Source organism: Epinephelus moara, chromosome 10, assembly GCF_006386435.1.
Source record: "Epinephelus moara isolate mb chromosome 10, YSFRI_EMoa_1.0, whole genome shotgun sequence".
Lineage (NCBI taxonomy): Eukaryota > Metazoa > Chordata > Actinopteri > Perciformes > Serranidae > Epinephelus > Epinephelus moara.
The window spans coordinates 31,658,949-31,686,453 of record NC_065515.1 but is presented as its reverse complement, the minus strand read 5'-3'; the positions used below and the strand labels follow the sequence as shown (position 1 = coordinate 31,686,453).

At 40.6% G+C, this 27,505-nt stretch overlaps 3 protein-coding genes across 6 annotated transcripts in view; 2 read left to right on the top strand and 1 right to left on the bottom strand.

Moving 5' to 3' along the window:
- The first annotated feature begins 1,300 nt into the window (after window positions 1–1,300).
- nphs2 (NPHS2 stomatin family member, podocin) lies at window positions 1,301–5,654 on the top strand. Of its 3 annotated transcripts, none has more exons than XM_050054932.1 (9): window positions 1,301–1,400; window positions 1,673–2,164; window positions 2,344–2,447; window positions 2,924–2,996; window positions 3,410–3,451; window positions 3,749–3,831; window positions 4,045–4,304; window positions 4,679–4,751; window positions 5,132–5,654. In XM_050054932.1, the coding sequence occupies exons 1-9, from the start codon at window positions 1,334–1,336 to the stop codon at window positions 5,339–5,341; spliced, it is 1,404 nt and encodes a 467-aa protein (XP_049910889.1). In that variant the 5' UTR covers window positions 1,301–1,333; the 3' UTR covers window positions 5,342–5,654. The 3 variants fall into 3 exon arrangements, with proteins under 3 accessions (XP_049910889.1, XP_049910888.1, XP_049910890.1); XM_050054931.1 differs by having other exon boundaries at window positions 4,679–4,757; window positions 5,132–5,647; XM_050054933.1 differs by lacking the exon at window positions 3,410–3,451 and having other exon boundaries at window positions 4,679–4,757; window positions 5,132–5,642.
- Window positions 5,655–5,810: 156 nt separating this feature from the next.
- axdnd1 (axonemal dynein light chain domain containing 1) lies at window positions 5,811–18,488 on the bottom strand. The gene is made up of 26 exons (XM_050054930.1): window positions 18,290–18,488; window positions 16,129–16,286; window positions 15,933–16,036; window positions 15,421–15,514; window positions 14,513–14,598; window positions 14,370–14,426; window positions 14,066–14,174; window positions 13,722–13,843; window positions 13,320–13,460; window positions 12,990–13,094; window positions 12,558–12,678; window positions 12,243–12,344; window positions 11,948–12,114; window positions 11,663–11,732; window positions 10,893–11,127; window positions 10,452–10,668; window positions 9,972–10,065; window positions 9,516–9,706; window positions 9,302–9,392; window positions 8,888–9,031; window positions 8,412–8,486; window positions 7,707–7,748; window positions 7,222–7,323; window positions 7,037–7,125; window positions 6,425–6,564; window positions 5,811–6,328 (listed from the first exon to the last, which is right to left on the bottom strand). The coding sequence occupies exons 1-26, from the start codon at window positions 18,357–18,359 to the stop codon at window positions 6,213–6,215; spliced, it is 3,042 nt and encodes a 1,013-aa protein (XP_049910887.1). The 5' UTR covers window positions 18,360–18,488; the 3' UTR covers window positions 5,811–6,212.
- A 1,345-nt stretch (window positions 18,489–19,833) lies between these two features.
- crb1 (crumbs cell polarity complex component 1) overlaps window positions 19,834–27,505 on the top strand; it is a 28,430-nt gene continuing 20,758 nt past the window's right edge. For both annotated transcript variants that reach the window (XM_050054252.1, XM_050054251.1), the window contains exons 1-3: window positions 19,834–20,120; window positions 25,256–25,492; window positions 27,194–27,389. In XM_050054252.1, coding sequence (XP_049910209.1) covers window positions 20,045–20,120; window positions 25,256–25,492; window positions 27,194–27,389 — 509 coding nt within the window. In that variant the 5' untranslated portion in view covers window positions 19,834–20,044. The remainder of the gene's footprint in view (window positions 20,121–25,255; window positions 25,493–27,193; window positions 27,390–27,505) is intronic.

The window sequence follows — 27,505 nt, the reverse complement described above, 5'->3', positions numbered from 1 at the left end:
AGCTTGCACTTCCATCAGTAACATTCACCAAAGCAGCTGTCCGTCATCACAGCCCTGGACTGTAGATGCAGCAGCTGCTTTTTTGGAGAACGCCCTTGCATGTATGTACCTTTTTTATTTAGTAGACAGGCACTTCCAGCCATACCACCCATATACCACCCTGAATGCACCCGATCTTGGAAGCTAAGCAGGGTTGGGTCGGGTCAGTATGATGGAAGACTGTCAGGAAACACTGTTCTTTAAGCTTTCTCTTTACATCCAGCATTGGGATGGAAAAATATATGCAGCCATACAAATTAGAGTGTATCAGAGTGTATCTATGCCCAGGGTACATCTTTAACATTCGTCAAATATTCATATAAGTAAGATAAATTATTGAATATGTTTAAATATGGATGATAAATTGTAAAACAAATGTGTTTCCCGGAGCATTCAGTGTCTAGATATCAGGATAACGTTTACTTACTTTCAGTATTTCACAGGGTACTCATGCATCATTTATTCATGTTGGATTAAGTGCCATATTTACTCACACATTTGGCCATGGACTTCTGACCACCAGGAACTTGGCCCCCGATTCAACCAAGGCTTAAGTTTAAGTTAAGTTTATTTACTTTATTAATCCCCTGAGGGGAAATTCAATGTTTTCAGTCTTGCTTGTCAATTACACACAGGTCTGAAAGACACACACATGCACAAACAGGACCTATACATGCACAAAGTGGAGAGAGAGATGTCAGAGTGAGGGGGCTGCCCTTTGGTCACTGCATGATCATAGGCCCTAGGCACTGGTCCCCTTTGCCTGGGTTTGCACACAATTAGACTAAGGACTTCCGTAGCAGAAAAAACATCTGGGCCACATAATTAAATTCCAGTTTAATTAGGGATCTATCAGGGAGTATGCTGTGTGTCTTTTCCTGTAAAAACAGAGAAAAAACTGCATCAGCTCTTTGGACAGCAGAGACCTGAGTCTGCACATTCCCACAGAGGTTGTGACTCCCTGAGCTCCAGTGACACAATTTATCCCAGCTGTAAGCTGAATGCTGGACTACAAACCTATCTGGATGGCACTGATTTTTACCAGAGAAGGGATGCAATCCAAACAAATGGACCCAGTGAGACAAAGATCTGGAGCTATACTGGTTTGAATGCAATTAGTATGCATGCTTTATATTATGTATGACATGCACTCAAGTAGTATGTTCTATGCATGATTCAATGGCATACAATTAAACTTCCTTACAGGACACCCACTAGCACGCGCCTCCACCAACTTTCCAAAGCAATGATGTCAGTGATTTTATTGGGTCATGTATACTTATATATAGCAGCTATGCTACCATGTGTGTCTACCATATACCAAACACCTTCTGGATCTGGGAAGCAGAGGGAAAGAGATGGTATTTTGTTTGTTTTTTTGGCTTGTAGATCAAGAGTTAACTTGTACATGATAACTTAGTATCATTATGATATTACTGTACTGTATCTTTAATATTTGATGTCACAACTTTAACAGTATATAGCCTATGGAATATCATCTCACAAAAGTTCACTGACCTAAAATTATTTGAAATTAGGAGAGGGTGGTAAGAGGCACTCCCACTGCTGTCCTACTCCCACATTCAAACAGTCAAGCCTAGTTAACCATCCATGTATTCTGTCTCATGTACAGTAGACGCCAGCACCAGTGACTCTAGTTACAAACCTCCAGCCAGAGGAAGCAACCCACAGCGGCAAAAGTCCCAAAATCTCCTCCTGCCTTGCTGCTGTCACCCAAAAAGAGAACCATCCACTGACCCATCGAGCAGAAACATCCCTCCTATGCTCTTGACTGCAGAGCCTCCAGCCAGCATGGAGAACTCCTCCAATGTCCAGCCCGGTCTCCCACCAAGATCCAGAATGACGCCCAGGAAGGAGAAGGAGAGCAGAGTCACTGTGGCTCCCAGAAGTCACCGACAAAGGCCATCGAAGGTGGGCCGGGCCCCCGAGGCATCATCAGGGAGGAAAGAGAGGCAACAGAAGGAGAAGCCAGAGACAAATGACATGAAGTTGGAGCAGGAGACAGAAGTGAAGGTGAGATCCACTGTGGTGGACATAGACAGCGTCAGAGACAATGAGGTCAAGGAGGAGAACCTGGGGCTCCTGGAAGCAGCGGAACAGGACGGTAAGTTGAAGGGGGGAAGCTTTACAGTTGTTTTTATTTGTGTGTTGGGCCGTTGGCAAATCATGACTCATAGGAAATCTTAGGAGCTCTCAGAAAAATGCTCACCTTTACTCTTAATTCTGTTTAATCTGAGTATCTTGGTTGGATTTCTTTACACTAAGTACTGTGGATCTCTGCAGGTCTGAAGCGCAAGAGTCTGGGAGTGTTTGAGTGGATGCTGATGGTCTTCGTCTTGGCTGTGGTTCTCCTCTTGTTCCCGCTTTCCATCTGGTTCTGTGTCAAAGTATGCACTACAGCACAGACCTACTCTAACAGAAACCGTACACTACAATAATCTACTTAAAAAACAAGTGTGATTTATTCAACAGAAGTTATGTAAAGGATTAGGCCGAAGAAAAAAAACTTAACGCGTGTAGTTTGTGATGGAGATGTAAAAGGTTGAAGAAGTATTTTCTACTCTATTTTATTCTTCTCTATTGTGTTTCACTTCGACAGGACGTAAAATATTTGGAGAAATAAGTCAGTATTGGGGATTTTTAACATGAAAACGGGCTGTCGGTGTCAGTATTTTCATCTCATAATTTCTACACAGCCAACACAATGTCAGTATTCTCTAACTTTCTGATGACATTAAATGTTATAGTACAAAAGTACTGTGTAAAAACTAGTCTACTTGTGTTGTATGTTAATTACACGCTCGGCCATCGCTGTCTTCAGCTCATACGGACTGACTGATGTTTGTCATTGTGTCACTGACAGGTAGTGAGGGAGCATGAGAGAGCTGTGGTCTTCAGATTGGGTCACCTACTGCGTGGAAGACCGCAAGGACCAGGTTGGCACCAATTACTGTGAATTTTTAAATGCAAAACACTTGACTTGAATACTGTTGGATTTGGTTGGCTAGAGGACATACAGCTGTATTATGCCAAGCCTGGAGACCCCACAACTAGATAAAATGTTTTAGTCATCGGTGTGTGTTCTATCATGCAGTCGTGAGAAAATTATTTAAAAATATACCTGTAAATAAAAGGACAGTTTACAACAAAGCCAAAAATACATTTTTTGCCCTTACCTGTAGTGCTATTTATCAGTCTAGATTGTTTTGGTATGAGCTGCCAAGTGTTGGAGATATCAGCCAGAGAGATATCTGCCTCCTCTCAGATATAATGGAACTAGATGGAACTCGGCTTGTGGGGCTCCAAGTGCCAAAAAAATACGTTTGACAATAGCAATGTCTCTTTCCAGAGATCATGACCCAGTTACTCAAGATAATCCACAGACCTTGTTGTGAGTAGTTTCATGTAGGAACTATTTTCTTCCTGTCAAACTACACCCGTCAATTGTATCACTGCACAGAAGGAAGAATCTACTGCTAGCTCAACTAGCACCTTTGAGCTAGCTAAAGTTCAGCTCAGCCGAGGAGGACACCATTAATGTTTATATCTTGCACTGTCACGAGTGTAAGCCTCTCGTCCATGAGTAGATGCACTCTTCCTTCTGTGCAGTGATACGGTTGTTGGTGAATTGTTACGTTAATGTTAGAAATCTGTCCTTGGATCAAATCCTTCTCCCTCCTCTCTCCAGGCCTTCTTTTCTACCTCCCATTCCTGGATGTGTGTCACAAGGTCGACATCCGACTGAAAATGCTGAAGGTTCCTCTTCACACGGTACAGAACAATTAAGAAAAGCACAATTGAGGCATGTAGCTCCATTTTGCTCTCACTGAACGTACAGTAAATCTTTTATAGTCCATAAAGAGATCAAACTTATTTGTCATTTCAACTCTTTCACTATAATGCCCCTCACAGAAGTTTACATCTTTCTCATAATGTTTCTCATCCTTTAGGATTTGACTTCTCATACTGTACATATGTACCCAGGTGGTGACAAAGGACATGGTGAGGCCGGAGCTGAGTGCGGTGTGTTATTACCAGATAGAGAACGTGGCTTTGTGCAGCACGGCTCTGTCCAGTCTGACCACAGTGCTGCAGACTCTGGTCCAGGCAGCGGTCAGAGACATTCTCGCCCAGCACACATTCAGCCACATCCTGCTGCACAGGAGGAGGATTGGACAGCAGATACAAGCAGCGGTTGACTCTGTTGCTTGCCACTGGGGCATCAGGGTGGAGAGAGCAGACATGTAAGACTGAAGATGTTCTTTTCTAGGTGATTTTTTATGATAGTTGAATACTTGTGCAAAACATAAGCTGCAAGAAGAAGCTATTTGACTGTCAGGACCTGACAGCAAACCTCATATTTACAGCTGATGCTTTAAATGACTAAAGAGAATCAAGATGATTTCTGAGGAAACCTGTCAACCCAAAGAAAAGGACACAGATTTGTGTAAGACAAAGGGCTAGCAGTGCTTCTGGAAAGATGCATCACTCTCTGTGTGCAAAGTCTTTTTCCTTTAAAAGCTTTGATTTTTCCAGGTAAACAGCAAAGAGGGATGTAGAGATTTGCAGTGCGCTGAAATCTTCCTGCTGACCAGGCTTGTGTTTGATTTTCTGTCAGAGACGAGCTCAGTTTTCCCGTGGAGTTACAGCAGAGTCTGGCTGCCGAGGCTGAGGCCAAGAGACAACACCAGGTCAGAGTGAGTAACTATACACGATAAAATATATAAACTATGGCAGCTTTTTATAGCCTAATGATCTTTTTTTTTTTATATCTTAATGCCTTTTTTTGCATTTTAAATGTTTATGATTTTCTGTTACTTATTCAGGAACTTTATCAGTATCAGCATTATTTGTAAAACTTTTGGAAGATAGGGAAATATACATTAAGTAAGGCCCTCAACTGTTTTGCTGTGTTCCACCAGTCCAGAACGTGGCCTTGGTTTAGCCTGCAGATCAGTGACTCTTTAGCCCTGACAACTGAAGTTTACCTCTGCCAGTGAGATCATTTCTGCTCTCTCAGCAGTATCTATAAAGCAAACATGTCTCCAACAGCAGTCCCTCTCTCCTCCAGGTCAAAGCAACAGAGGCAGAGAGAGATGCCTGGGAGGGGTTCAGGGCTTCCCTCCGTCTCCTCCATCCTGCCCTTGTCCTTCCACTCAACCCAGATCTTCTCAGCGTGACCCCTGACCTCTCATCTCTACCACCTCCTCCTCCCCCTGCGGTGGAAGGAGAGGGAGGGACAACAGAGGGGGAGCCAGATACAGACTCGCCAATGATGTGACAGATGGTTATGACATGAGTGCTTCTTACTGTTCAAATGTTCTAGATTTATTGTTATTGAACACCTAACAGAAGAGACTATGAAAAAGTAATTTTCACAGAGATGTTATCATGTTTAAGAAATTTCCTTTAAGCCAAATGATTGTTTATTTAAAATATGAGTTCACAATAAATGTTTTATCTGAGTGCTTTGGATTTTTGAGCAGTTTACGCTGATGAGCTTTAGCACTGAAGGATCTGAGAGCCTCTACTGATGATAAACTTGGCTTGTGTTGTGTTGGAAAATAAATGCCCAGAGAAGGATAACTTTTTGACATGTTGCAATGTCTGCAGATACATCATTTTTTCAAACCATAACTAATCTGTTTTTACATGCCACATCACAAGGTCAAACAAAATCACAGCAAGCTGTTATATAATAATAACACCAGGGCTGGTGTGGTGTCCTGTGGGCTACACTAACTTGTAAACTTCTGAGACAGTACATGCATTTGTTACATGTGCCAGATAATTATGTCCTGAGGTCATTTTCCTTTACGAGTTTTATGGTTGTGACTGTGATGGAGTGCAGGCGATGAGTCTTGATACAACAGAGAAAATAAATTAAATATAGGGTGTCGGTGGCTTAGTGGGTAGAGCATGCGCCCCATGTACAAGGCTGTTGCCGCAGCGGCCCGGGTTTGAATCCAGCCTGTGGCCCTTTGCTGCATGTCATCCCCCATCTTTCTCTCTCGAAATATTTAAAAAAAAAAGGAAGAAAATAAATTAAATATAAAACCCTACAGGTGATTTTACATATACCTCACCCAACATTAACTGGACAGTCCCATGCATAAATATAAAGTTGTAAAACCTCCTGATCACATGTCAGATCAACGTTTCTTGGTCCTTTTGGTGCTGCTTGCTGTTTTGGTCTCTGCTGAGGTTTTCTTTGGCGGAGCTGGGGTTGTTACTGGTGGTGGGGAAGGTGGTGGTGTTTTCTTTTTCTCTGCAACACAAACAAAGACATGTACAACCCATATGCTTTAATACTGTTCTGCTGTCTCAGTTTAAAGTTTCTAGATTTTTTTGGTTTAGTCTGTACCTTCACTGCTTTTGGGCTCCAGACTGGGACGACCCTGCAGTTGTCTCTCCAGGTCCCGAATCTTCTCCAGAGCTTCCTGCAAGGCTTCCTCAGCCTTCAGGGCTCGCTGCTCGGCACTCTGGACCCGCAGCTCTGATTCACTGACACACACATGGAGAGAAATGTAATCTGGATATTCTATGCACATCAACAAGTCAATCAAGTTCCACTATCCATTTATGAACAACCACGGAAACTCAGCTGATGTGTAGACATCCAATTAACTTACTTCCACAATGGGATTTTGCTTAATAAATGTGAGTCTGCAAGGTGCAAAAGTGTCAACTAAATGTGAGAGGCAGTACAAAAGCATGGATATTCAGCTATGGTGGTAATAGTTGGATATGCTAGCTCAGTTCTTATTCTAAACAAGAAAAACAAGCAATCAATTCATGTGCAGCACAGAAGAGATAATAGTCAGAGAGAGTACAAACACTGTTGTCCTTTTTTGGAGCAGCCATGAAAAAAACATTGAAAGTTTGGGAGAACACACCAGAAAGAAAACAGATTTTCACTCTAAAAGGTAATGCGATTGATATAAGTGTTCCACTCAACAATAAAAAGTAAACTTACTGCAGTTCCTGCTGCAGTAATCCCATTGTGGTCAGATCACTAAAAGCTTTTTGGGCTTTATCTGTAGCTGGAGACACATCCAGCTCAGACTGACAGACAGAGACAGACAGATGGACGGTCAGAGAGACAGTCAGTCAGTAAAAGCACGTCACTAACACTGAAAAAGTGATTTTTAATAGTCTGACCTCATTCAAGTGGACACTGCTCTGTCCCAGCTTTCTTTGTGTAATGTTTCCATCATAGCCAATTAGCTTCACAACTGGGCTCTCACAAACCGTTAGCTCCCCCTGCAGGCCGACAACAACAACAACAACACTGTTCATTATTAGCAAGTTAGTCTGGTTACACAATACAATGAACAAGATGTGTTTGATAAAACCCATTTGTAAAATATCCTGTATTCACAAGAGTTTATGTAATTGCTTTAAATTTCTTTTTAAGATACTCCAAATATTTCCTGACCCTTAGGGGACAATGCAAAGAAATACACTTTCCACATTGTGTCTTTTATCACACAAAGCGATAACCATAAATGTCTAGCTCCACTGTTCCAGACCAGCACAAGATATTTTGCAGATCACATCATATTTTTTTTCTCAATATTTTTTTTTCCCACTAATGTGCAGACCACAACTTATCTCAGTACACTTCATGGAAACTACATCAATACCTGAGAAACCTCTTGTTGTGTTTCATGTCCTTCAGCAGCGCACTGTGGAGAAACAAGAGAATCACCACTGCCCTTATCATCATCATCATGGTTACTGTAACATTAATATGTTGCTTATTTAACCTATTGCAATAAATCAACCTTAAATCTTTATTATGACAAAGTGTAATACATGTTATACAATAAACAGAAAACAAACAGCTCTGGTCAGTAAAATAAAATTCTGAGTTGACGTAATTAGTCAGCCTACAGTTATTTATACTGTAATGCTCCCATCTCAGTGAGACTTCACAAAGCAAAAATATTTTAGCATACAATCAGCTGAAAAGAGGATTAAAGATGTTGACAAAAGGTTCATTGATTTGTAACAAGACTTACTAACAGTACAGGTGAAACTTTTGGAGGACAGACATTTGTTGACACAGCAGCTTCAACCTCCATCATCTGTTTAAATTACAGACTGTCTAACTACTGGAAGAGCCTGCTGTCCTTTGTTACCAGTATCAATGATGCCTCTCCTCTTCCTTCAACTTTTAACTCACTAGAAAATGTTTGGATGTTTGGACATGTTTAAATGTCTGAATGACCTTTACAGTGCGTCCAGTAACAAAACACAGACTCCAAATTCAGTTTGAAACTTGTTCTATTTTCCAAAGTATAATCTAAATGGTTATATGGTGTCACTGAACTGTTAATATGACAAACCTCTCTCAGTTCAGCCTCAGTCTCCTCTTTGACCTCACTGTCTGCTGTAGGCTCTGCTGAAACCTCTTCATTCACCTGTAGACACACAAGATCACAAAAACACAGACTTTTGATGCTGATAAACAAAATTGCTCTTTGGTGTCTCATTCCTCTGTCTTCTCTCACAATTTCCAGATCTCAAACTTTACGTTGAGGTGATCCCAACTTAACTGGGTAACTGGTGCCAGCGTTGGACCTTGACTACAGTAAAATCTGATACTTGATCAATGGCAAATTCCCCTCTGGCATCAGGTCTTTTTCACTGTAGCATCAGTGTCATTGCCAGTCACCTGTCACCAGGCTTTCAAGTCATTTCTCCAATAATACAGAGAAAACTAAGTTAAAATATGTCAGCAATTAACTTCACAGTCATCTTCATCAATTTAATCATTAACTAATTATCACATATCAGGTTTGTATTTTAATGGACTCCTCACCAGAGTCTCTGTGCTGTCTGTTGGAGAGAGTGGGACATCACTGCTGGAAGCGGGGTCGGCGTGATGCACAGGCAGCTCCACAGGACCACCTTTCACTCCTGAGAGCAGGATTAGACAGGTCTCTACCCAATCAGCACACTCCCTCTGAGGACGGACACGACAACACACACATAGTACTGATGTAGGTTTGCTTAGCTTATCTTGCCCTTGTCTGTAACTGCAGTATGGCTCCCTCTTCTGGTGTTTTGTAATAGTTGAACACATAAGAGTAAAACAACAAGCCCTTTGGAGTCAGAATGGAATGTATGTTTGACGCATCTGTTGATTTTTCCAGTGTGCCTAAAAAAATGAGTACTTGCAAAATGTAAAAAGTTCTTTGCTATGTATCTAATTCTGCATCAGAACATTGTTTACCTGCAGCCTTTTGCACTCATTCATCTCATCTTCAACCTCAACTTCCCGTGAGTGTTGCAGAATCTGCTCCTCTAGAATCAGCATGCAAGAGCTGGAATTAAAAGCAAACATTTCCTGATAAGTAAATCCTGGAGGATGCACTAATTGTTAGTTACTCTGGTTAACAGCATCTGCCTCACTGCAAATTGTAAAAACGGTTCAAAACTTCTGCTACCTGCTGATGTATGTGGAGAAAAAATCCAGTTTCTCAGCCAGCATCTTGGCATCCTCATCCAGTGTCTGCAGTGAGATGTTTGTAATGTAGTGGTGTTCCTGTTCTTGGTTGTTGTCCTCGCTATGGTTTGGTACCGTGAGTAGCAACAGATCCAACATCCAGCGGGTCTGAGCCATGTGAATAGAACTGACCTGGTGGGAGCAACAAACACTAAACTCAAGAGAAGCACTTTGTAACATCACAGCAAACATGCACATTAATTTAATATCTAATACTGAAGTAAATCTAGTATTTTTGGCCACCTATGTGACTTGCTGAGACACGACATCTTAGGAGGGGTTTTAGTCATTCGGATGAATTGTCTGTGTAATATCCGAGCATTACATTCATGGAGCTAATTTGTTTGTTCCACAACACCTGATTGAACATTTTTGACTGAACCATGTCGGTACTGACCTCGTCACTGAGTCTCTGGTTCTCACCATCAGTGAAGCTGGACAGGCTGGTTATGAACTCCTTCACTTTGTCTAACACCTTTTCTGCCTCTGCACTTTTTGAATAAACAAACACACAAATGAATATTTGAATTTCAGTATCAAGACACATGTAGTCTTAAGTTCTTTCTGTGTCATATATTCACCAATTGTGTCTTTCAATTCCATATTATCATAAGCAATAAATATAATGTGTTAATACAAGCCTAGTGACTTAGATTGCTAAAAAAAAAAAAAAAAAATTTCCTTGGGGTGTGATCAAACTCTTACAACTTCAAACTTACAAATGTAGTTAGAGAGATAGATGCAAAATATCAAATTTCTTGTACTGAAGAACATTAAAAAGTTTCATCATAGGAGTAAATTTACAAATGTATCTACAAAACGTTGATAAATAAGGCATCTGTCTTCCCATTAAATCCATAGTTTGAACCAAACTTACTATATGTCCAGTTTGTTTTTGTCCTTTTTGTTCTCTGTCTGCATGCTGGAGATGTTCTGAGAGGCGTCTTCAGCCAAACTCTGCCAATTGCGCAGTTCATTCTCCAGCTTCAGCCCCTCAGAGACAGACATTATTTCTGGCCGACCAATCACTGCACCAAGCTTGGAAACTTGGGACTCCATCAACCTGAGCAGTGACGTGATCTGTCCGTGTATCCCTGAAACAACAGTGTGAAAACAAACACTGTGACACTCACCAAAGTCCTGATTTTGCAGCTGTCAGCAGCTCTGTTTCTTTACAGATACCCATTTGGACTTAACTCAAGCAAAAATTGAAGTATTGCCAAGTGACTGTATTCTTTACTAACCTGTCCGTAGGCATCAAAATCACAGTTTCTACTAATTTAAAGCAATTCAGAATTCGGCTTCTATCGGCCCTCACCATTCTCTCCAGTGACTCGGCTGTCCAGCTGTTTTAGAAGCTCAGATAGGACACCGTCCAGCTCTCTTAAGGCCTGCTGGCCTCCAGGAGGTTCACCGTCAGGAGAAGGGTGTCTCCTGAACAGCTCTAGACTCATATGAAGCCATTTTTCCTGGACAGAGCCAAGCTCGCCCAGTGTCTGTTGGCAGCTAAGCAGCTTCTCACCTTGGTAGCACTCGCACTGGAGGGCCAACGTCTGCAAAGGAGCAGAGGACTTGAGGATTACAGTGGAAACTTGGCTGTTGACTAGACATACTGTTGACCTTAACTTTAACATATCTACTAGATATTTGAAATATAATCTTTTTGAACATCACTACTTAGCTAAGACCTTTACAGATAGCTTTTTAAATTTAAATATTTCTCAATGAGTAAAGGAATTTTAGACAGAGACACCGATGAGTAACGAGTGATTAGTGGAGGACAGATATGAGAAAGATGAGATGAAAGAGACAGATGACACCATGACACAGAGGACAAGGATCAGATGTGACAAGTGATGGTAATAATGAGAGAGGTGAGGCTGATGGGAAAGACGTCGACGAAAGTGACAAGATGGCATGATTATATCACAAACACGACAGAGCTGAGGCAGACGCAATTACAATGAAATCACTGTCAGAAATAAGAGACGTAAGATAGATGACAAAAGCAAGATGCATCAGAGAGATAACAACAGTGATGATGATGAGAAAAACACAAACGCAGAGGAAGTAAATGTTCTCTCTTACATTTGACCACTGCTTCAAATCAGCATGAATCTTAACCAGTGAAGCTTTGTCATATTTTGGGTCAGGACACCTTGAAACAGAATAAGAGCATCTTTGGCAGAATGCACAAACACAGATCAACCTCTTCCATAGAATGCTCTAAATGACTTTGCTGATCATTGGCACTATACTGAGTATAAAGTAAGTTACACAGTTTTCCAGAAAAACTTTACTGATGGTGCTTTATTATGAAGAATAATTACAAAACCTTAAATTATGTATTTTGGTATGTAAGCTTGTCCTTACTTGTTCTGTGTAGCGAAGAAGGCGAACCACTTATCAATGCCTTGTTGGATTGCACTGATCTGTTCATGCTGAGCATGATCAGTCTTCTTCAGCTGGGACATGAAATCAGTCAGCTGCTCTTTCCAGTAGGTAGAAAGCTCCATGATGACATTCAGGTCTTCCGTGTCCTACAGCAGGATCATAGTAAGAGTGTAACTGAACTGCTGCGGATATTTCCAAAGAGTCATCTGGAGCTTTGGGTGTTTTTGCCATGAGATGTACTGAGAGTGTTAAGAAATAGGAGCTGCACTGTTACCTTCAAAGCGAGGTATTGGCTGCAGTGCTCGGCTGTCTTGAACCAGCTCTGCTCGATGATATGCAGCTGACTGATAAGTTGCAGCTTCTTCACACTGATCACCTGACAGTCAAAGAAAAATTTGACCCTTACATACTCCATAAATCATAGTTAGGAACAAAGCAGACTACAACTATCCATATAGTAACACAATTTATATTAATGATGATCTAATTCCTACTGATTCTGCAAGCAAAGTTAGTTAATCTAATATTAATTCAGCATAACAGCACAACACCATTACATGAAGAAAGGTCTACATCATGGCTCACACACCTTGAGGGCGAGGCAAAGGGTAAGCTGGCTCCAGCAGTCTCTCTCCTCTGTCATCTGAAGCAGCTGAGCCTCGAGGCGACCCCTCTGCAGCTCATACAGCTCGTGGTAACCCTGGACCACACTGAGATGAGCACAAAGACCATTTTAGAAGGAACACCTAGCCACATGCATGCTTTATGCACTGCTGCTGCACTTAGGCTCCATCGTAGAGGAAAACATTTAGTAGTAGCAGTACCTGGTATCTAACACACATACTCTTTCACTCTTTTGTCATTTTTTTGATGAAGGTGCACATAATTTCACTTGAAATAAATAATATATATAATGTTATTTAAGGTATATAATGTTCTCGCTAGTGAATTTTGGAATGCATCAACTTGACAAAAACATGATTTTGACTGAATGAATAGTTCAGCCCTCTGAGGGACTGACTCTGAGTTGGTGTGACTCTGCTGGAGCGCCCCTGCCAGCTGCCGGTGAGCGCGCTCTGCCTGCTGGGAAACAAAGGCATCATGCTCTCTGATTGTGGACAGTTCCCTGTGAAGATAAACACACACACACACACACACACACACACACACACACACACACAAAATGAACACATTTTTCATATTCACACATTGTAATGAGTGCTATTATCTTCCAATCTTTCATTTATTATAGAATTCTCTCTTTGATCCCCTTTGAACACGTTCCAGTGCTTAACAGCACACAATAATTTCCTTCATCATGACCCAGCAGTCTGACACCTGACCTACGTACGTGTTAAGCTGCTGGATGGAAGTCTTGATGTGGTGGATCTCTTCAATGAGCCGACGGTCCAGAGCCCGCTGCGCCACTGCCTCAGTGTGCAGAGCCTTCAGGCGTTGGGGGATTCGCTCAAGCAGGGACCGGTAACGCTGTCTGGACACACAAACACAGGAGCTACTGGGAAAAAGGCTTCCTGGGCCATCATTGGGAAAGACTTTCTGAAAATCTCAAATATCTCTCATACTGTGTCAAAATATGTTTCAGAATTAACTTGAGGGAAAAAAAAAGGTAATACAGTTGCAGAAACGTACTTCACTCTTATTTACAGTACATCCATACTACCATAATCTAGTTTAAAAGCTCTTTCAACAAGTTTAACCATTTAGCTGCTGTCCTAATGTGTTGGCTGCTAACCTGAGTTTGGCAAGCAGCTGTCCTTGCTCAACACAACCCACGCTGACCTGCCTGATCAGCTCATGGAAAACAATGTTGTAGATGTTCTGCTCAACCTGCACCAGCTCCAGCAACCCCTCCATCTGTAAGACATTTCATTACACTGTTTCTAATATGTATAGACGGTTACGATTCTGGAAGAATCTCAAAGCACTTTTGTTTTTCATATACACTTTTTATATTATTATAAAATAATATGTTGATGTTACACCAGTATGTATTTTCCTCTGTACACGTGTGCCGCACAGCCTTTGTGTCAGTCACACAGAGCATCCTGTGTACTTTCGGCTTCTCTGTCTGCCTACCTGGGAGAGCTCAGTCAGCTCCTCACTCTTCTGATCCACTCCTGCCTTCTCCAGCATGTCGTCCATCATCCTCATTAGCTGGACCACTTCCAGTCTGCCACTGGGCCTCCTGGACACACAGATCATACATACAAATAAGTATTACTACATATTTAAGGGCTTTCCTGGGCAACATTTATCCTTTATCATACCAGCACTGCCTAACTAATGCTACATAGTACTATTCCTTCCTACTATTAAGCCGTGCCATCATTAGTCTAACAGCAAAATCTCCCAGTGAAGATTTTCGTATTTTTGGACTCACAGTGAAGGGAAGACCCGTAGCTTCTGCTCATCATCCTGTAGCTGCACTGTGAACGCACTGAGGAAGAGATGCAATGTGAGAGTTAATATAATAATATGATGGTGCAGTTAACTTGAATTAAGTGGATGAAGATAATGACTCACTCCTCAAAGAACTCGAGGCCCTGCAGCCCTTTGTTTTTCACAATGTGATATTCTTCTGGGATCAGACTTTCTGAGACATTCAAATTCTGAAAGACAGAGTGGCGGTAAATGTAAATCTGAAGTCAGTACTATTACAGTTAATCACAGTATTTGTAAGACAACTGAAAAACCTGCTATTGAGTATGAAAAAGCTTTTTGAATTTTTCTCTAAACTTTCAAACAAACCTTCAGGTTACTGTAATACAGATATAAAGTTTGAATCTGCATGTTATCCCTTTATGCTTTTTTCAACTTTTTCCTTTTTGTGCTCTTTGGGTGATGATAGAATGAAGAACTATGGTTGTTGAGCTGGGATATCTTGTTTACTTGTCACATCTGGTTGATTTTGTGATGCTGTAAAGCAATACTTTTGATTTTGTGTCATGCCACATATGCTGCTGGAGAAAACCTCTATCAGTGAATAAGGCATATTCTCAGGCCCAAGTGAAAACAAGAGCACATTCAATCTGAAAACGGTGTGTGCCGTTTTGATACAGTTTCCAGGTTAAACTACACATTTCCTCAGAACGGTGTGCAGCAAGCTTCGAGATATGTTTTCTCTCGTTTGGTGGTGGTGGTCAGAGGTCAGCGGTGTTATCCAATCTGCAGGGACATGTATATAAATACATGTTGAGCAGATCTTAACCTACTACACTTATATTTTTTTGTTTATATTTCACACTTGCTTTGGCAAAGTAAACCTATGTTTGCCAGTTAATTGAATTTTGAACCCCACTATACAACAGGGCAGTGCGCTTGTGTAACACATCAGAGTGTTCAACATACCACCATTTTTGTTTGAACAAACCCTTCGTTACATTTTGCTGGGGCTAAATGTAACCTTGGTCAGCTGAGGCAGCTTACTGTACCTGTGTGTCTCCCATGCCACTCCTGTCAGTCAGTGGTGGGAGGGGTGTGGTCTTCTTCTGGGTTACCATGGCATCACACAGGAATGAAATATCCCTGCATGGACACCATCCAAACAGAAAAGCAAAACACACATACATCTAGTGTCATTAGGTCATCTGCAGACTGAAGAAAGCCAAATTTTAGACTTACTGAGACACTGAATGTTGCCTTCATTTTAGAGCAATACTGTAACAATCTGATAAAACATGACTAACTTTAGGTGCTACAGTTAATTTGGTTTTGCTTGGTATCTGGGTTTGTATTAACCCTGTTCAATATTAGTGTCAAGTGTCATACATGTGTTCCTGTAATAACTGATAGAGACATACAGTGTATATGCATGTCATGTTTTACTGGATAACAAAACACAACTAACTGACTTTCAATTCAACTCAATCTTTAGGGAAACTTAATAGCTGCAACAACATTGTTTACTGTATATTGCTGTATATGTGTTGTTGCTCTAGCTGACCTGCCGGCTCCAGTCAAGGATGTTGGCTGCTCCAGAAAGAATTTGTATTTCTTGCGTCCGAGCGGGTGATGCCAGACTGCATCCGGTCGTCTGATTCCACAGTCCTGTATACAAAGTCTTTTTAAGGACACTGGTGTCAACTCATTTCAGCCACAGAGAAATAACCCTCTTAGATACAAGAAGGGTTTGAATGTACCTTGCAGTGCCGATGGTGTGCAGTGTGCCCCAGCGTGTTCCTGTTGCGCACAGTGGAGGTAAGGTTGACCAGCAGTTCACTTGGGATGATGTGGTTGTTGACAGGAGGAAGTTGTGTCTGTCTACTCCCCGCTGGGACTTGAAAATTTTGTTCTGCCACTGAGAATAAATGAAATCAGACTCAACCAAACTCAGACTTCAACTTTGGTATTACGGGATGGTATGTTTGTACATTTGCAGTATCTTTCTCACAGTTTGTTTCCTTATATAATAACATGTCCATATTTTTTTTGTCTAACTCACAAGGAACAAGAATATAAGACACTTTGGGCTTCCAGCTGGATAAAAGAGTATTTGGGTAATCTGGAAAGCAGTAAGCGATAAGATGATGTGCAGTGTATTTCAAACTAAGTGTGACTATAGTTCATTAATTCCCCTCAAGTATATATTCATATTAATGAATATTATGGGGCTATATATGTTTTAAACTACACAAAAACAAGTATCTACACATTTTCCTACGATTGTAACGTCCATCTCTACTGTTTAGCACAATCGTTATTGTTATTGTCTCTCACTGCGCTGGCCCCAGACATAGATTTGGTGTGGAAAAAAAAGAAAAAAAAGAAAGGCTAAAATGATAATCACGATTATTTATCACGATTATTCAATATTTTAGGGACAAAATATTTTTATTGCACTTTCACATAGAAATAAACAGAGCATTGATTTAACTGCCATGTGCTACATTCTTGCAAATGTACAAATATTTGCATCAAAATAAGACGTAAAATAAGGTTTTTCTCCACCTTAATTTAGTGCATCTCCTATCTCCACTGCTGTATTATTTTTTTTACAGCAGTACCATGATGTGCTGCAGTGTGGCTGACATGGATGTCTGAGTTGACACTGGATTAGGATGGGGTTTCAGTGAGGTAATGTTCGCAAACTTATTCTTCTTGGCCTTTGTGCATAATGCATTCATAGTACTGTAGTTTGTAGAGTTTTTTCAGGTGGTTGCACTAGTTTGTTGTGTTGCTTTGTGGTGCAGAAACAAGTGTCATGTACGTATTGTGTATCATTTGTTCTCTCCTAAATCCAAAATACTTCCAAACAACGGATGATGATGACTGATGATTTTCATCTACCCTGTCTGCAGCCTCAACATTCGAGAGAGTTTTTCACAAGTTGTTGCTGCTGCAGGGTGCATGTGTAGCTGACAGCTGCTTGATTTGATGTGCAGCGGAGTTTTCTACGAGTGAAGCACGAATTTTAAACTTCAACATCGCAGCCAATCCTGTTCATTTAATTGTGGGAAGCCAAAATTGTGATCAAGTTTTATTAATTGTGCTGCCTTCATTTATAGTAGAAGGACAGTCATGCATTTTCCCCCAGTCACACAGGGAGGCTCTAGGAAAAATATTTCTACCTCCTCAAGTTAAAAACAACAAAAAAGGAGAAGAAGAAGAAGAAGAAGAAGAAGAAGTGAAACCAGAGACACCCACCTCCTCTGATAAGTTAAGTACAGTCCCTTACTGTAATGTGATAAGTAATGTGCTCCATGGCAGTTTGAGTAATGTTTTCCTGCTTCCATTTTCCATCTGTAATTTTCAACACTTTTCTTAAACACAACTGTGATAAATATGATGAGGATATATCATTTTGTGAGTTAAGTTTGGGTGAAAAATGTGACTTGGTTTTATCATTGTGAAACAGATAGCTAGCTGTCTAATTGCATTGTGTACTCATCGAGGCAAAAGTCTGTGGCTGTTGTATCTGTCTCTAACTTACAGCCTCAGAGAGGTGTCACTACAAACAAGGATTTTAATATACAGAATCTTTAAGAAATGAGCAGTTTTTGGCACCGGCTCCATACATAGCCTACGTTTGGTGTAAATCTTAAAGAAAATACATGGTTAATTTGGTGGAGGGAGGGTGATGCAGTTAACCGGTTACACAAGGAGGCTCAAGGAAGAATATTTCTAGCTCAAAAAGGAGTTACACCCCTGCCACGCATCTCCTCTAATAAATAAAGAACAGTCCCTTACTGTAATGTGTGAGGTGATGTGCTCTGTGTCAGTGTGAGTAATGTTTCCTAGTTAAACTAACTGAGCATTGATACGGTAAGCTAACCGGTCCCAATGACTGTACACTAACGTCACCTCTGGTGTCCAGTGCTTGCTCCGGCCTCGATGAACTTGGCGCTGAGTTGGCTCTCATAGACGCAGACATCCTGAACTCACCGTGGTTATGTTACAATGAGGTTTTTGCAAACAAATTCTCAAACTATGACGAAGTCATGTGGGCGAGAAGCTAGTTTTATCTGCTATTAAAACAAACAAGCCGTCCCTACTACTCTCTCCTGAGGCTCAACTTCCTGGTCGCGTTGCTATGGAAACGCCCCGCGCTTTCCCTGGACAATGAAGTTTGTAAATTTTTCAAAAGCCTGTATCCTTCATTTTGTTATCACACCATTGAAGCCCAAAGTAGAAACAACAACAACAAAAAAGTTAATTAATAAAAGAAACAAACACATATATGTTCTATTTCCTGTGTAGCTATATTTACTGGAGTTTTATGGAAGAGATTTACAGCATAGATAGAAAACAGGACAATGTCATTTTGAAGACAATCTCAGATCTTACTCAAGGCCATTTGTTTTATCAGCAGTTTAATTATTGATATCAACAATTTCATTGGTATCAACAGTTAAGTTTTTTATAACAAAAATATATAAATGAATAAATAAATCCCCCAACACGTTTGTGATTGACGACAAGAGTTGAAATAGGCCACAGTTTGATTACTGATTTTTAGAATTACATTCTTTATCATTAAAAAAGCCATTAATAAATTATTTGGTATGGTCTGGGGGCCTGGAAGTGTGACTTTTGTTTTGTCTTGCCCAGCCAATTTTCTGTTTTTGTATTTATTCATTTTTTATATATACATATAGTATTTTCACTGTTCATTTTCATGTGTTTATTTATTCAAATTTAATTTTATTATTTTGACTGTTTTTAGGCTAATGTCTCATTTCTAGAACCGCCATGTACCACCCTAACGAAAAACAATAAAAATTTGAATAATAAAAATATAAAATACATTCTTTAGATCAATGATTTAATTGTTACTTTTTATTCTAAAACCCTGCTTATTTCACTCACTTCCAGTAGGTTGTTCAAGAATGGATCACTAACTGATTTCTTTTTTCAAGATTATTATATTAAATGATGATATTTTTGTATATTCTTTTTTTTTTTTTTTTTGCAAGCATACAAGCACGTGCTGTAGCTGAATGACCTACACAGTTACCATATTTTAGTTCATTTCCTTTTTAACCAAAGATATAATCACCATTAGGCTACTTAATAAAACAACAAAAATAAACATAATATCTATTGTTGCTTTAATAACCAGTTAAATACCCTGTGACACAATGAAAACCCCCTCCCCAAAAATGATAGGGTTTTTTTTATTTTTTATTTTTTATTTTTTTGGTATTCAACCATTGCCCCTGCCTTTTCAGGGGCCATTCATTTATGTGGGCGGGCTTCCTTATAAGCAGGCTATCTAAACCCTTTGCTGTGATACTGAACTGTCCCTTAACAGCAGTTACCCCTCTGTCTGTGCAGGGCTGTAACTCCCTCCCATGTACTCCGTCACTGCCCAGCTCGGGTGTGTGTGTATGCGTGTGTATGTGTGTGTGTGTGTAGCCTGTTGGACGCCTCGCTATGGTCTTTTCTTGTCTCATGTGTGATGGGGGCTCTTGATGGTGCTCCATCAGGAGGAGAAGTGTGCATCAAGTGGATCTGGATTTGACAACAGATGAGTCGCGGTAGGCAGAGGCAGGAGCAGAGAGCTTCGTGTACGACAAGACTTCAACACGACGATCAGAATGATTCCCTGTCACTATTATGGATTTAACTCGCTATCACACTTTTGAATTACTTGCATGCACAGTTCTCATCTCATCACTGTTGGTGATAGATGGTAAGTGGCTGCTTCTTTCCACGTGGGCTCTGAGTTGAGTTTTCAGTCACTGTTTATTTGTTTGTGACGCTGTAGCTGCATGATCATCACACACTTCTGTCGTTAACTAATAACCAGTGCTATGTCATATGTAGGAGTTGATTCATAGGGCTTTTTGGGCACTTGCATGAGTTGCATCCCGTCATGCAAGATGCTTTTTCTCATGCCTGAGAGTGCAACACTATTTCAAAATGTTTATTTCATCAAGGCTTCATTGGAAAAGTTTTCTCAAACCTTGAAATTAAGTAGAACAGAAGTGTACAGATTATTACCAGCTTCTGAGTTCTGAATCTGAGTCTTGTATTTGGCTTGCATTTTAACCACTCCATGCTTTGAATATTAATTAAGACCGTGAGAGCTGACATCATTGCCCATAGTGATTACTAGATATTTTCTAAGGACAAAAAGAAATCTAACAATGGGGGGCAGTGTAGTGACCCATGAGGGGGTGTGAGGATTGGGTGGTTGGGGGTGTGTGGACAAGTGACGGGACAAAAGGGGGAAGGCACTGAATGTCTCTGGGGCTCTACAAAACACCACACAATAACATGTCCTCTTATCAACGCTGAAACAAACAGACAGATACACCGGCAGCATGCATCTGTCAGGTGCCCCACATGTGCCATTTGAGGGCCTCCAGATAGGACCAAACAAAGACCCTCAGAAGTAATTTGCATTTGAAAAAAGCCTTACATGCTGTGGGAGGGGATGTGCGGTTGGCCGGAGCTGTGTCTCAAATAGGCAACAGGCCTGGCTCTGATTCCTCTGAACTGTGCCTCAGGGGAATACTGGAAAACCAGTGGATTCAGTAAAGAAACAATCATACAACGTTTACCCTAAAAAAATACGTGGACATAAGATACTGCTGCAACATGTGCTCTAATCTGGTCTGAACATACCGTCTGATCCTTGATGTAATGAGAGCTAATATCAGCATATGGTCGAGCATCACCATCTCCATCACACCCCCAGGACACTTGGCCCATACTTCCAAGTCCAAGTCTAGACATGTTTAAGCTGCTCTTGCAGTACCCTGCCACTGTCTGTGAAATTGATTGACCCTTGCCAATGACAGAAGATTGGTCCCTGAGTTGGTGAAGATGGAGCACCAAGTGTAATTGCTCTCTTCTACGCCTTCATAGTCTGCACTCAGCCTGATTGTGCTCTTGAGCCATGATTACGGCACACAATTATCATCTGTGAGGAATATTATTGGAATATCTCTGTTCATATCAGCGTGGCTACAATTGTGGCCCCTCAGCTTCATAATGATGTTGAATATTTGTGCAAGACACATTTTCAAGGCTTTTAGATATGCGGTGCATTCTGATTATCATCTAATACAGGCATCACTTGTTCATCTGATTTGAAGCCTCCTTTTTGTGGCACCATGCCCCTGTGCTCCCTTATGCACATTCCTTGGATTACGAGGATTGTTGTCTCTGAGCTGGTCCCATTTGTTCTGCCTGAAATATGGCAATTTTGAGATGCCTCATGGTAGCTACTTGTCTTTGATGTTTTCTTGTGTATGTGAGAGTTGTAAGGGACAAGTCTCCTGGTAGACATTGAGACAATGAGGAAGGAGGAGGGGTCAGGAAGAGTGAAGACGGCAATGCAGCATCATAGGGTTTAGGTTCGCAAGAAGTTTGGGTTTTAGATTACAGTCAAACTTTAATCTTCTGGATCTTGCCTGACTAACTCATGGGTACGTCTTTGTTCGATCATCTAGTTCAATAACAAAGTTATAAGTTTTAAGATATCAAGTATATGAAAGACAGTGACGTCCCAGCATGTGCAACCCCGGGGCAGATGCAGAACACGCTGGAGGGATTATATATCTCATCTGGTCTGGGTACGCCTCCCCCAGGAGGAACTGGAAAATGTTGCTGGGGAGAGGGACGTCTTGAGTGCATTGCTCAGCCTGCTGCCCCCACAACCCAGCCCTGGATAAGTGGATGAAAATGGATGGATGGACAATGTACCCTTGAAATGAAGCTTATTTGTCTTTTTTAAGGAAAAGGACAACCAGCCTGTTTGAAGAACAATAAATCACCTAACACATATAGACAGGTAACACATTAAAACAGGATTGTTATGGAACTTAAAATGTCAACTGTATCGGTATCGCAACCTGGGCACATCATCAGCAGGTTCATCACTGACGATGTGTCCAGGTTGCACCACCAGGTGTATCACATGACCAATCAGGAGAGACAGATGAATGAAGTAAAGATGATGTTTAATACAGAATATGAGTGTACAGATTAACAGATGATTTGAGCTGATTAGAATTTAACAGAAGTCTTTGGGGCTTAGACACCAGAGGGAGATTTTTGTGATCAAGGGACATCTGAGCAGTAGTGAAATAAATCTCCTCCATGGAGTCCAGACACTGGTGGAGGTGGTGGTGTCTGATGACTCTGAGGCTGAAGGCTGATGAGGCAGTTAAGGCTGATGAATCAGAGTATGGCTGCAGCATGAAAGAATGACAGGCAGAAAAAGAACCATATTTAAAACAAGAATGCGCAGGATGGTAGGTTAACAGAGAAGATGTGTTGCTGTGCTATAGGTTGGTTGTGAATCAGCTGTAGAACATGACTAACTTGACAGCTCCGGACAAGATAGAGAGTGAGCATGCATGCGAGGAGTGAATGGCAGGGTGACAGAAAAATCACAGCCTAAGCATGAAAAGTATTGTCTTCCTGAGTGATCTTTCGCTAGAGCTTCATTAGTCTATGCACTTCAGATAGTCAGTAATATTAACTGTAAAATAAGAAACCAAAGTATACCAGTGTGCAATTCCTCAATTCTCAATATTGACATAGTTTTTAACTATACACTAAAACAGCATAAGCTAATTCCTGGAATTCAGACATGGCTTTTGGTTTTGGTGTGCCACCCCCAGATTTTCTGGGGCCCTATCTGGCCACCCCTATGGAAAACTTCAGGAGGTGCCACTGGATTTTGGGAGAATTCAGATGTAACGATGCATCCATAAAAAATGGCATCATGGCTTTGGATTTTTTAACTCATTTTTTATTTCAACTCCAGCATTCTTTACAAGTAATACGTTCTTACAGCTCACATAGGACCTAGTACTTTGATCATTTTACAAAATTTTCAGCTGCAGTAACATTTATCCTGGTGAAATGTTCAAGTGCACATCTTTCTAAATTTTGGTCTTTGCAACCTTGCATATGTGATTTGTTCCATCTCATACAGTTCTCATTGTTTTTTGATCCAGATGTTGTACGTTGGAGGTTCAGGATTCAACCATCTAATTGTGATACATTTGATCAAGGTTCTCAAACCCATCAGGGACTGTTATGAGGAGAATCACCCTTGGATCTTTGGGGATATTTTGATGGAACACTGCTCTCAGGGCATCTAAGACATCGATCCAAAAATTGCTTAACTTGGGGCAGGACCAAAGAATATGAATGTGGTTTCCAGTTTGTGGGCCACACATTCTCCAGCACTTGTCTGAGATAGATGGAGCCCACTTTGCTGTTACTGGTGGGGTTCGGAAATATCTTGCTATTACTTTCCATTTAAACTCTCGCTAGATATTGGAATTAGTCGTCAAATGTGCCTCACCACAAATTTTCCTCCAGGTGTCTGGTGATATGTCTAAGTTCATTTCCATCTCCCATTTCTTCTTTATTTGTAAGCTTTAGTTTGGGGTATTTGAGAGGGGTACTGGGTATACTCTGATTACTTTTTTAGCGTCATTCCCAGTTTGATTTCTGTAAGGAACTTTTCTATTGGAGTTGGGTTGTATTTGTTTTGTTTTTTTACTCAGTGTAAGCATGAAATAGCTTCATTGAAGTGTTGGAACAACCAGATGCAGAATTTTTAGGTGATATTGTCATCCTGCGCACTTAAGAAACTTAGGGGGAAGATGTCCAAAAAGTTAAGAACATTTGTTCAAACTATCCTAAAAATGCATTTTTTTTTTTGAGATTTAAAAAAATAGCTGTCAAGATTATAGAAAATACCATCTTAATGTTCAGACCATATGGGCTGACTCTACGTATTTTTTTAAACCGCATTTCTATTGGTGTTAATATGAAAGATATAGCACAGTAATGCTATGTTTACGATGAGATGAGAATCCTTTAAATGCAATATAATGTGTCGCTTCTTTTATGTGCGTTAAATTAATGATTATGAAAAAGTGAGACCCAAAATGACAAAAACAGCTATTTAACAGCAAAAAGTGTAAAAGTAAAATGTGATTTAACTTGAGTGACATTTCCATGAACAGTATCTTAAATCTTTAAACAGAAAACAACGTTCAAGCCCCACATAATTAAGTTGTACATAGTATGACAATTATTGCTTTCACTGTTGTTACTGAGGAGGATCAAGTGCTGATCCTCTGATTAGTATGTGTAGTGAGTGTTGACTGAAATGAGATGTAAACCCGGAGCTCTGGTAATGTGGCCCTGCTGATTGAAACACACCATGAAGTGTAAAGGAGTAAATGCCTCCAATCTTTGGTCGGATGCAGTCACCATAGAAATAGATTGAGCGCTGAAGACAAACAGTGGAATTGGTTTCTATGGAAACCAACCATGACGCCTTGAGAGGCCCTTAAATTTTAAGTCCTTGTACTGACAGCTGCTAGACAGATTGTTTTTATCAAAGCTTAACAGAAATAAAAGAGCCTCGTGCCAGACATGATCAGACTAAATTAGCAATCAAGAGCATTTCTGCTCTGTCGTTGTGTACTAATGGAAACTATTGTTAGTGCAGATGAAAAAAACAAGTAATATAACTATTTGAGAAGTTTGCCCTGCCTATAGGGAGCAACTTTTGTAATCTAATCTAATTAAATCATTTTTACATTAATAAAGACACAACTAGATGTTATAAAGTATGATATATTACCTCATAACTCACTAATTGGCTTTTAGTTGTAACGAACTTATATTCTGCTCCTAGATTAAAAGAACCAAAATGAGAAGTAGCATACTGCAAATATTTTTCATCAGAATGAATGACAATTCTGGTTTTATTTATCTGCACAGCCTAAGTACCCAGAGCAACGAAGTTCTGTGATATCAGTGTTTGAAACTGTGATCTATCCATAGGTGCATCTCCTGACAAACTGCCTTCACCAGTGGACCAGTGCTCTCCAAACCCCTGCCAAAACAGGGCGATATGCCGAACCCGCGGGGACGGCTACTCGTGCTTCTGTGTGCCGGGGTTCCAAGGTGCTCACTGCCAGATTGACGTGAATGAGTGTGCTTCACAGCCCTGCAGGAACGGGGCCACATGTGTGGACAAAGTGGGCAGGTTCTCCTGTCTGTGTTCTCCTGGGTACACTGGTGAGTCCAAAGAACAGTGTTGGGTACCCCAAGAGCATCTTAAAGGGACAGTTCTGATTTTTTAAAGTGGGGTTGTATGAGGTATTCATCCATAGTCAGTTTTACACCTACAGTAAGTGTCTGTCAGTTTGGAGAAAGGTCAGGAGTGTCGAAATGAAAGCTAAGCAATGTACTGCTGTGGATGGGGCTCAGCAACAAAATGTATTTTAGCCACCTAAAAATCCATATCGGTTTAAGTGTATGCTATATTGAGAATATTTTCACCGCTTTACCTTCTTTCAGACAGCCCATATCACCTGGGAAGCTGTTAACAGCTTCAGTTCACACCTATGCTCACTTCAAAGCTACCAGACTCCATTGACAAAAACTGTGATTTTAGCTCGCTGGTCTACCGTCTCAGTCAGTTAATTTGTACTCAAAATAATCCTTTTAGTAAATGCCAAAGTCATATAATAACACAATAAAAATAACTGATCTAGGCAGTAGTAGAGCAGCAACTCCTGTGTCCAGCCATGTTAAATTGCTGTTTTCCTCAATAGACTCTGACCTTAATCAAAGCGATATAAGAGCTTCAGTTCCCCAATGGAAATTGCTTTCTGGCAGAAAGCTTAAGCAGCAAAAATACTTTCAGTATAGCAAACACTTAGACAGACATCGAGTGTTTAAGGTTGAACTTTTTTAGGTGGCTAAAATCTGTTTTATTGCTGACCCCTATTCACTGTAGTACGTTGTGTGTCAGTATTCCTGTCTGCTTCTTCAAACTGGGGGCGCACTGACTGCAAACTACTGTATGTAATACACTGATTATGGATAAGTGCGTCATACAACCTCACTTCAAAATATCCAAACTAACTTTAAGAGTGAGATTCTGTCAGTTTAGTCCTAAAATAACAGATGGCTTTGTGATAAGATATTTATGGTTACTATTGGCCATTTTAGATCATTAGAGAAAATAACAGTTATACATATGTAAATGTCTAACCTCTGTTTTAGGTGAATTTTAAAAAAGTGTGTAAAATGTTGAATAAGGTTAGGGTTAGGCTAAGTGAGTGTTCAATATGATTCATGATTAATTTAAAGTAATCTGGAGCAGTATAGGATAACTTTGAAAACCTAACCCACTACATCAAATGTGATGATTCATTTAATCTCTTATTTGAATATAATCTCTTGTATTTTTTCTGAATTTCCGCCCTGCATCATGTCTGGATCTTGTTTTTATGTTATTGCCTTTTATGTTTCAAATCTTACAAAATCCACCCATTTAAATAAAGAATAGATAAGCTTGCTAAACCCCCATGAATAAATCTGCTGAAAGGAGCCTGATTGCATGATGACGTAGGCAAAGAGACATAGATTCAGTGTCACCTGTTTCATTTTTCATGTGGTTTACAGCAGTCTGCATCATGTCTTGTTGTATTTATTCATGTTAAACTTTCATTCTCGTCATCTTTATCTCAATTCCAGGAAGATAACAGGATTTTTGTGTAGTGCAGGGATACATTTGAAGATATATTGTATACAGTGGACTGTTTTTAGAATTGCAAACATCTGCAGAAGCCTCTCTGTGAGATAAAAGAGCAATCCACGCTTGATCACAGCCAGTACACATGAAAGCCTCGTTCATTTTTGCCCCCTGCCCTCACTCTGTGTATCAGGCGTACTCACCCTCTGACATCTGTCCTGCTTTGATGTTCACAGGGGCCACTTGTGAGGTCCTGATTGACGAGTGTCAATCACAGCCATGTCTCAATGGCGGCAGTTGCCATGGCTACGTTGGCGGCTTCACTTGCACCTGCCTGCCCGGTTACCAAGGACACCGATGCGAAATCAACATTGACGAGTGCCAAGAGCAGCCATGCCAGAATGGGGCTCTGTGTATAGATGGGGTGAATGAGTAAGTGGCCCAGCTCCAGTCACTGAGAATAAGAAATTTTAGCTCTTGCCAAATTTAGAAACACAGAATTGCTTTGTATATTACAGATCCCTTAAATATTTCAAGTTTGACACCTG

Bases quoted from the DNA above. Each gene is read 5' to 3' on its own strand.
- nphs2 (XM_050054931.1), top strand. From the start codon at position 1,334: ATGCTACCATGTGTGTCTACCATATACCAAACACCTTCTGGATCTGGG. The intron at 3,452-3,748 runs GTGAGTAGTTTC...TCCTCTCTCCAG, and splicing joins GATAATCCACAGACCTTGTT to GCCTTCTTTTCTACCTCCCA. The intron at 4,758-5,131 runs GTGAGTAACTAT...TCTCTCCTCCAG, and splicing joins AGAGACAACACCAGGTCAGA to GTCAAAGCAACAGAGGCAGA.
- axdnd1 (XM_050054930.1), bottom strand. From the start codon at position 18,359: ATGTCTGCGTCTATGAGAGCCAACTCAGCGCCAAGTTCATCGAGGCCG. The intron at 16,037-16,128 runs GTACATTCAAAC...CTTTGTATACAG, and splicing joins CACACCATCGGCACTGCAAG to GACTGTGGAATCAGACGACC. The intron at 11,128-11,662 runs GTAAGAGAGAAC...GCTCCTTTGCAG, and splicing joins ATTTGAAGCAGTGGTCAAAT to ACGTTGGCCCTCCAGTGCGA.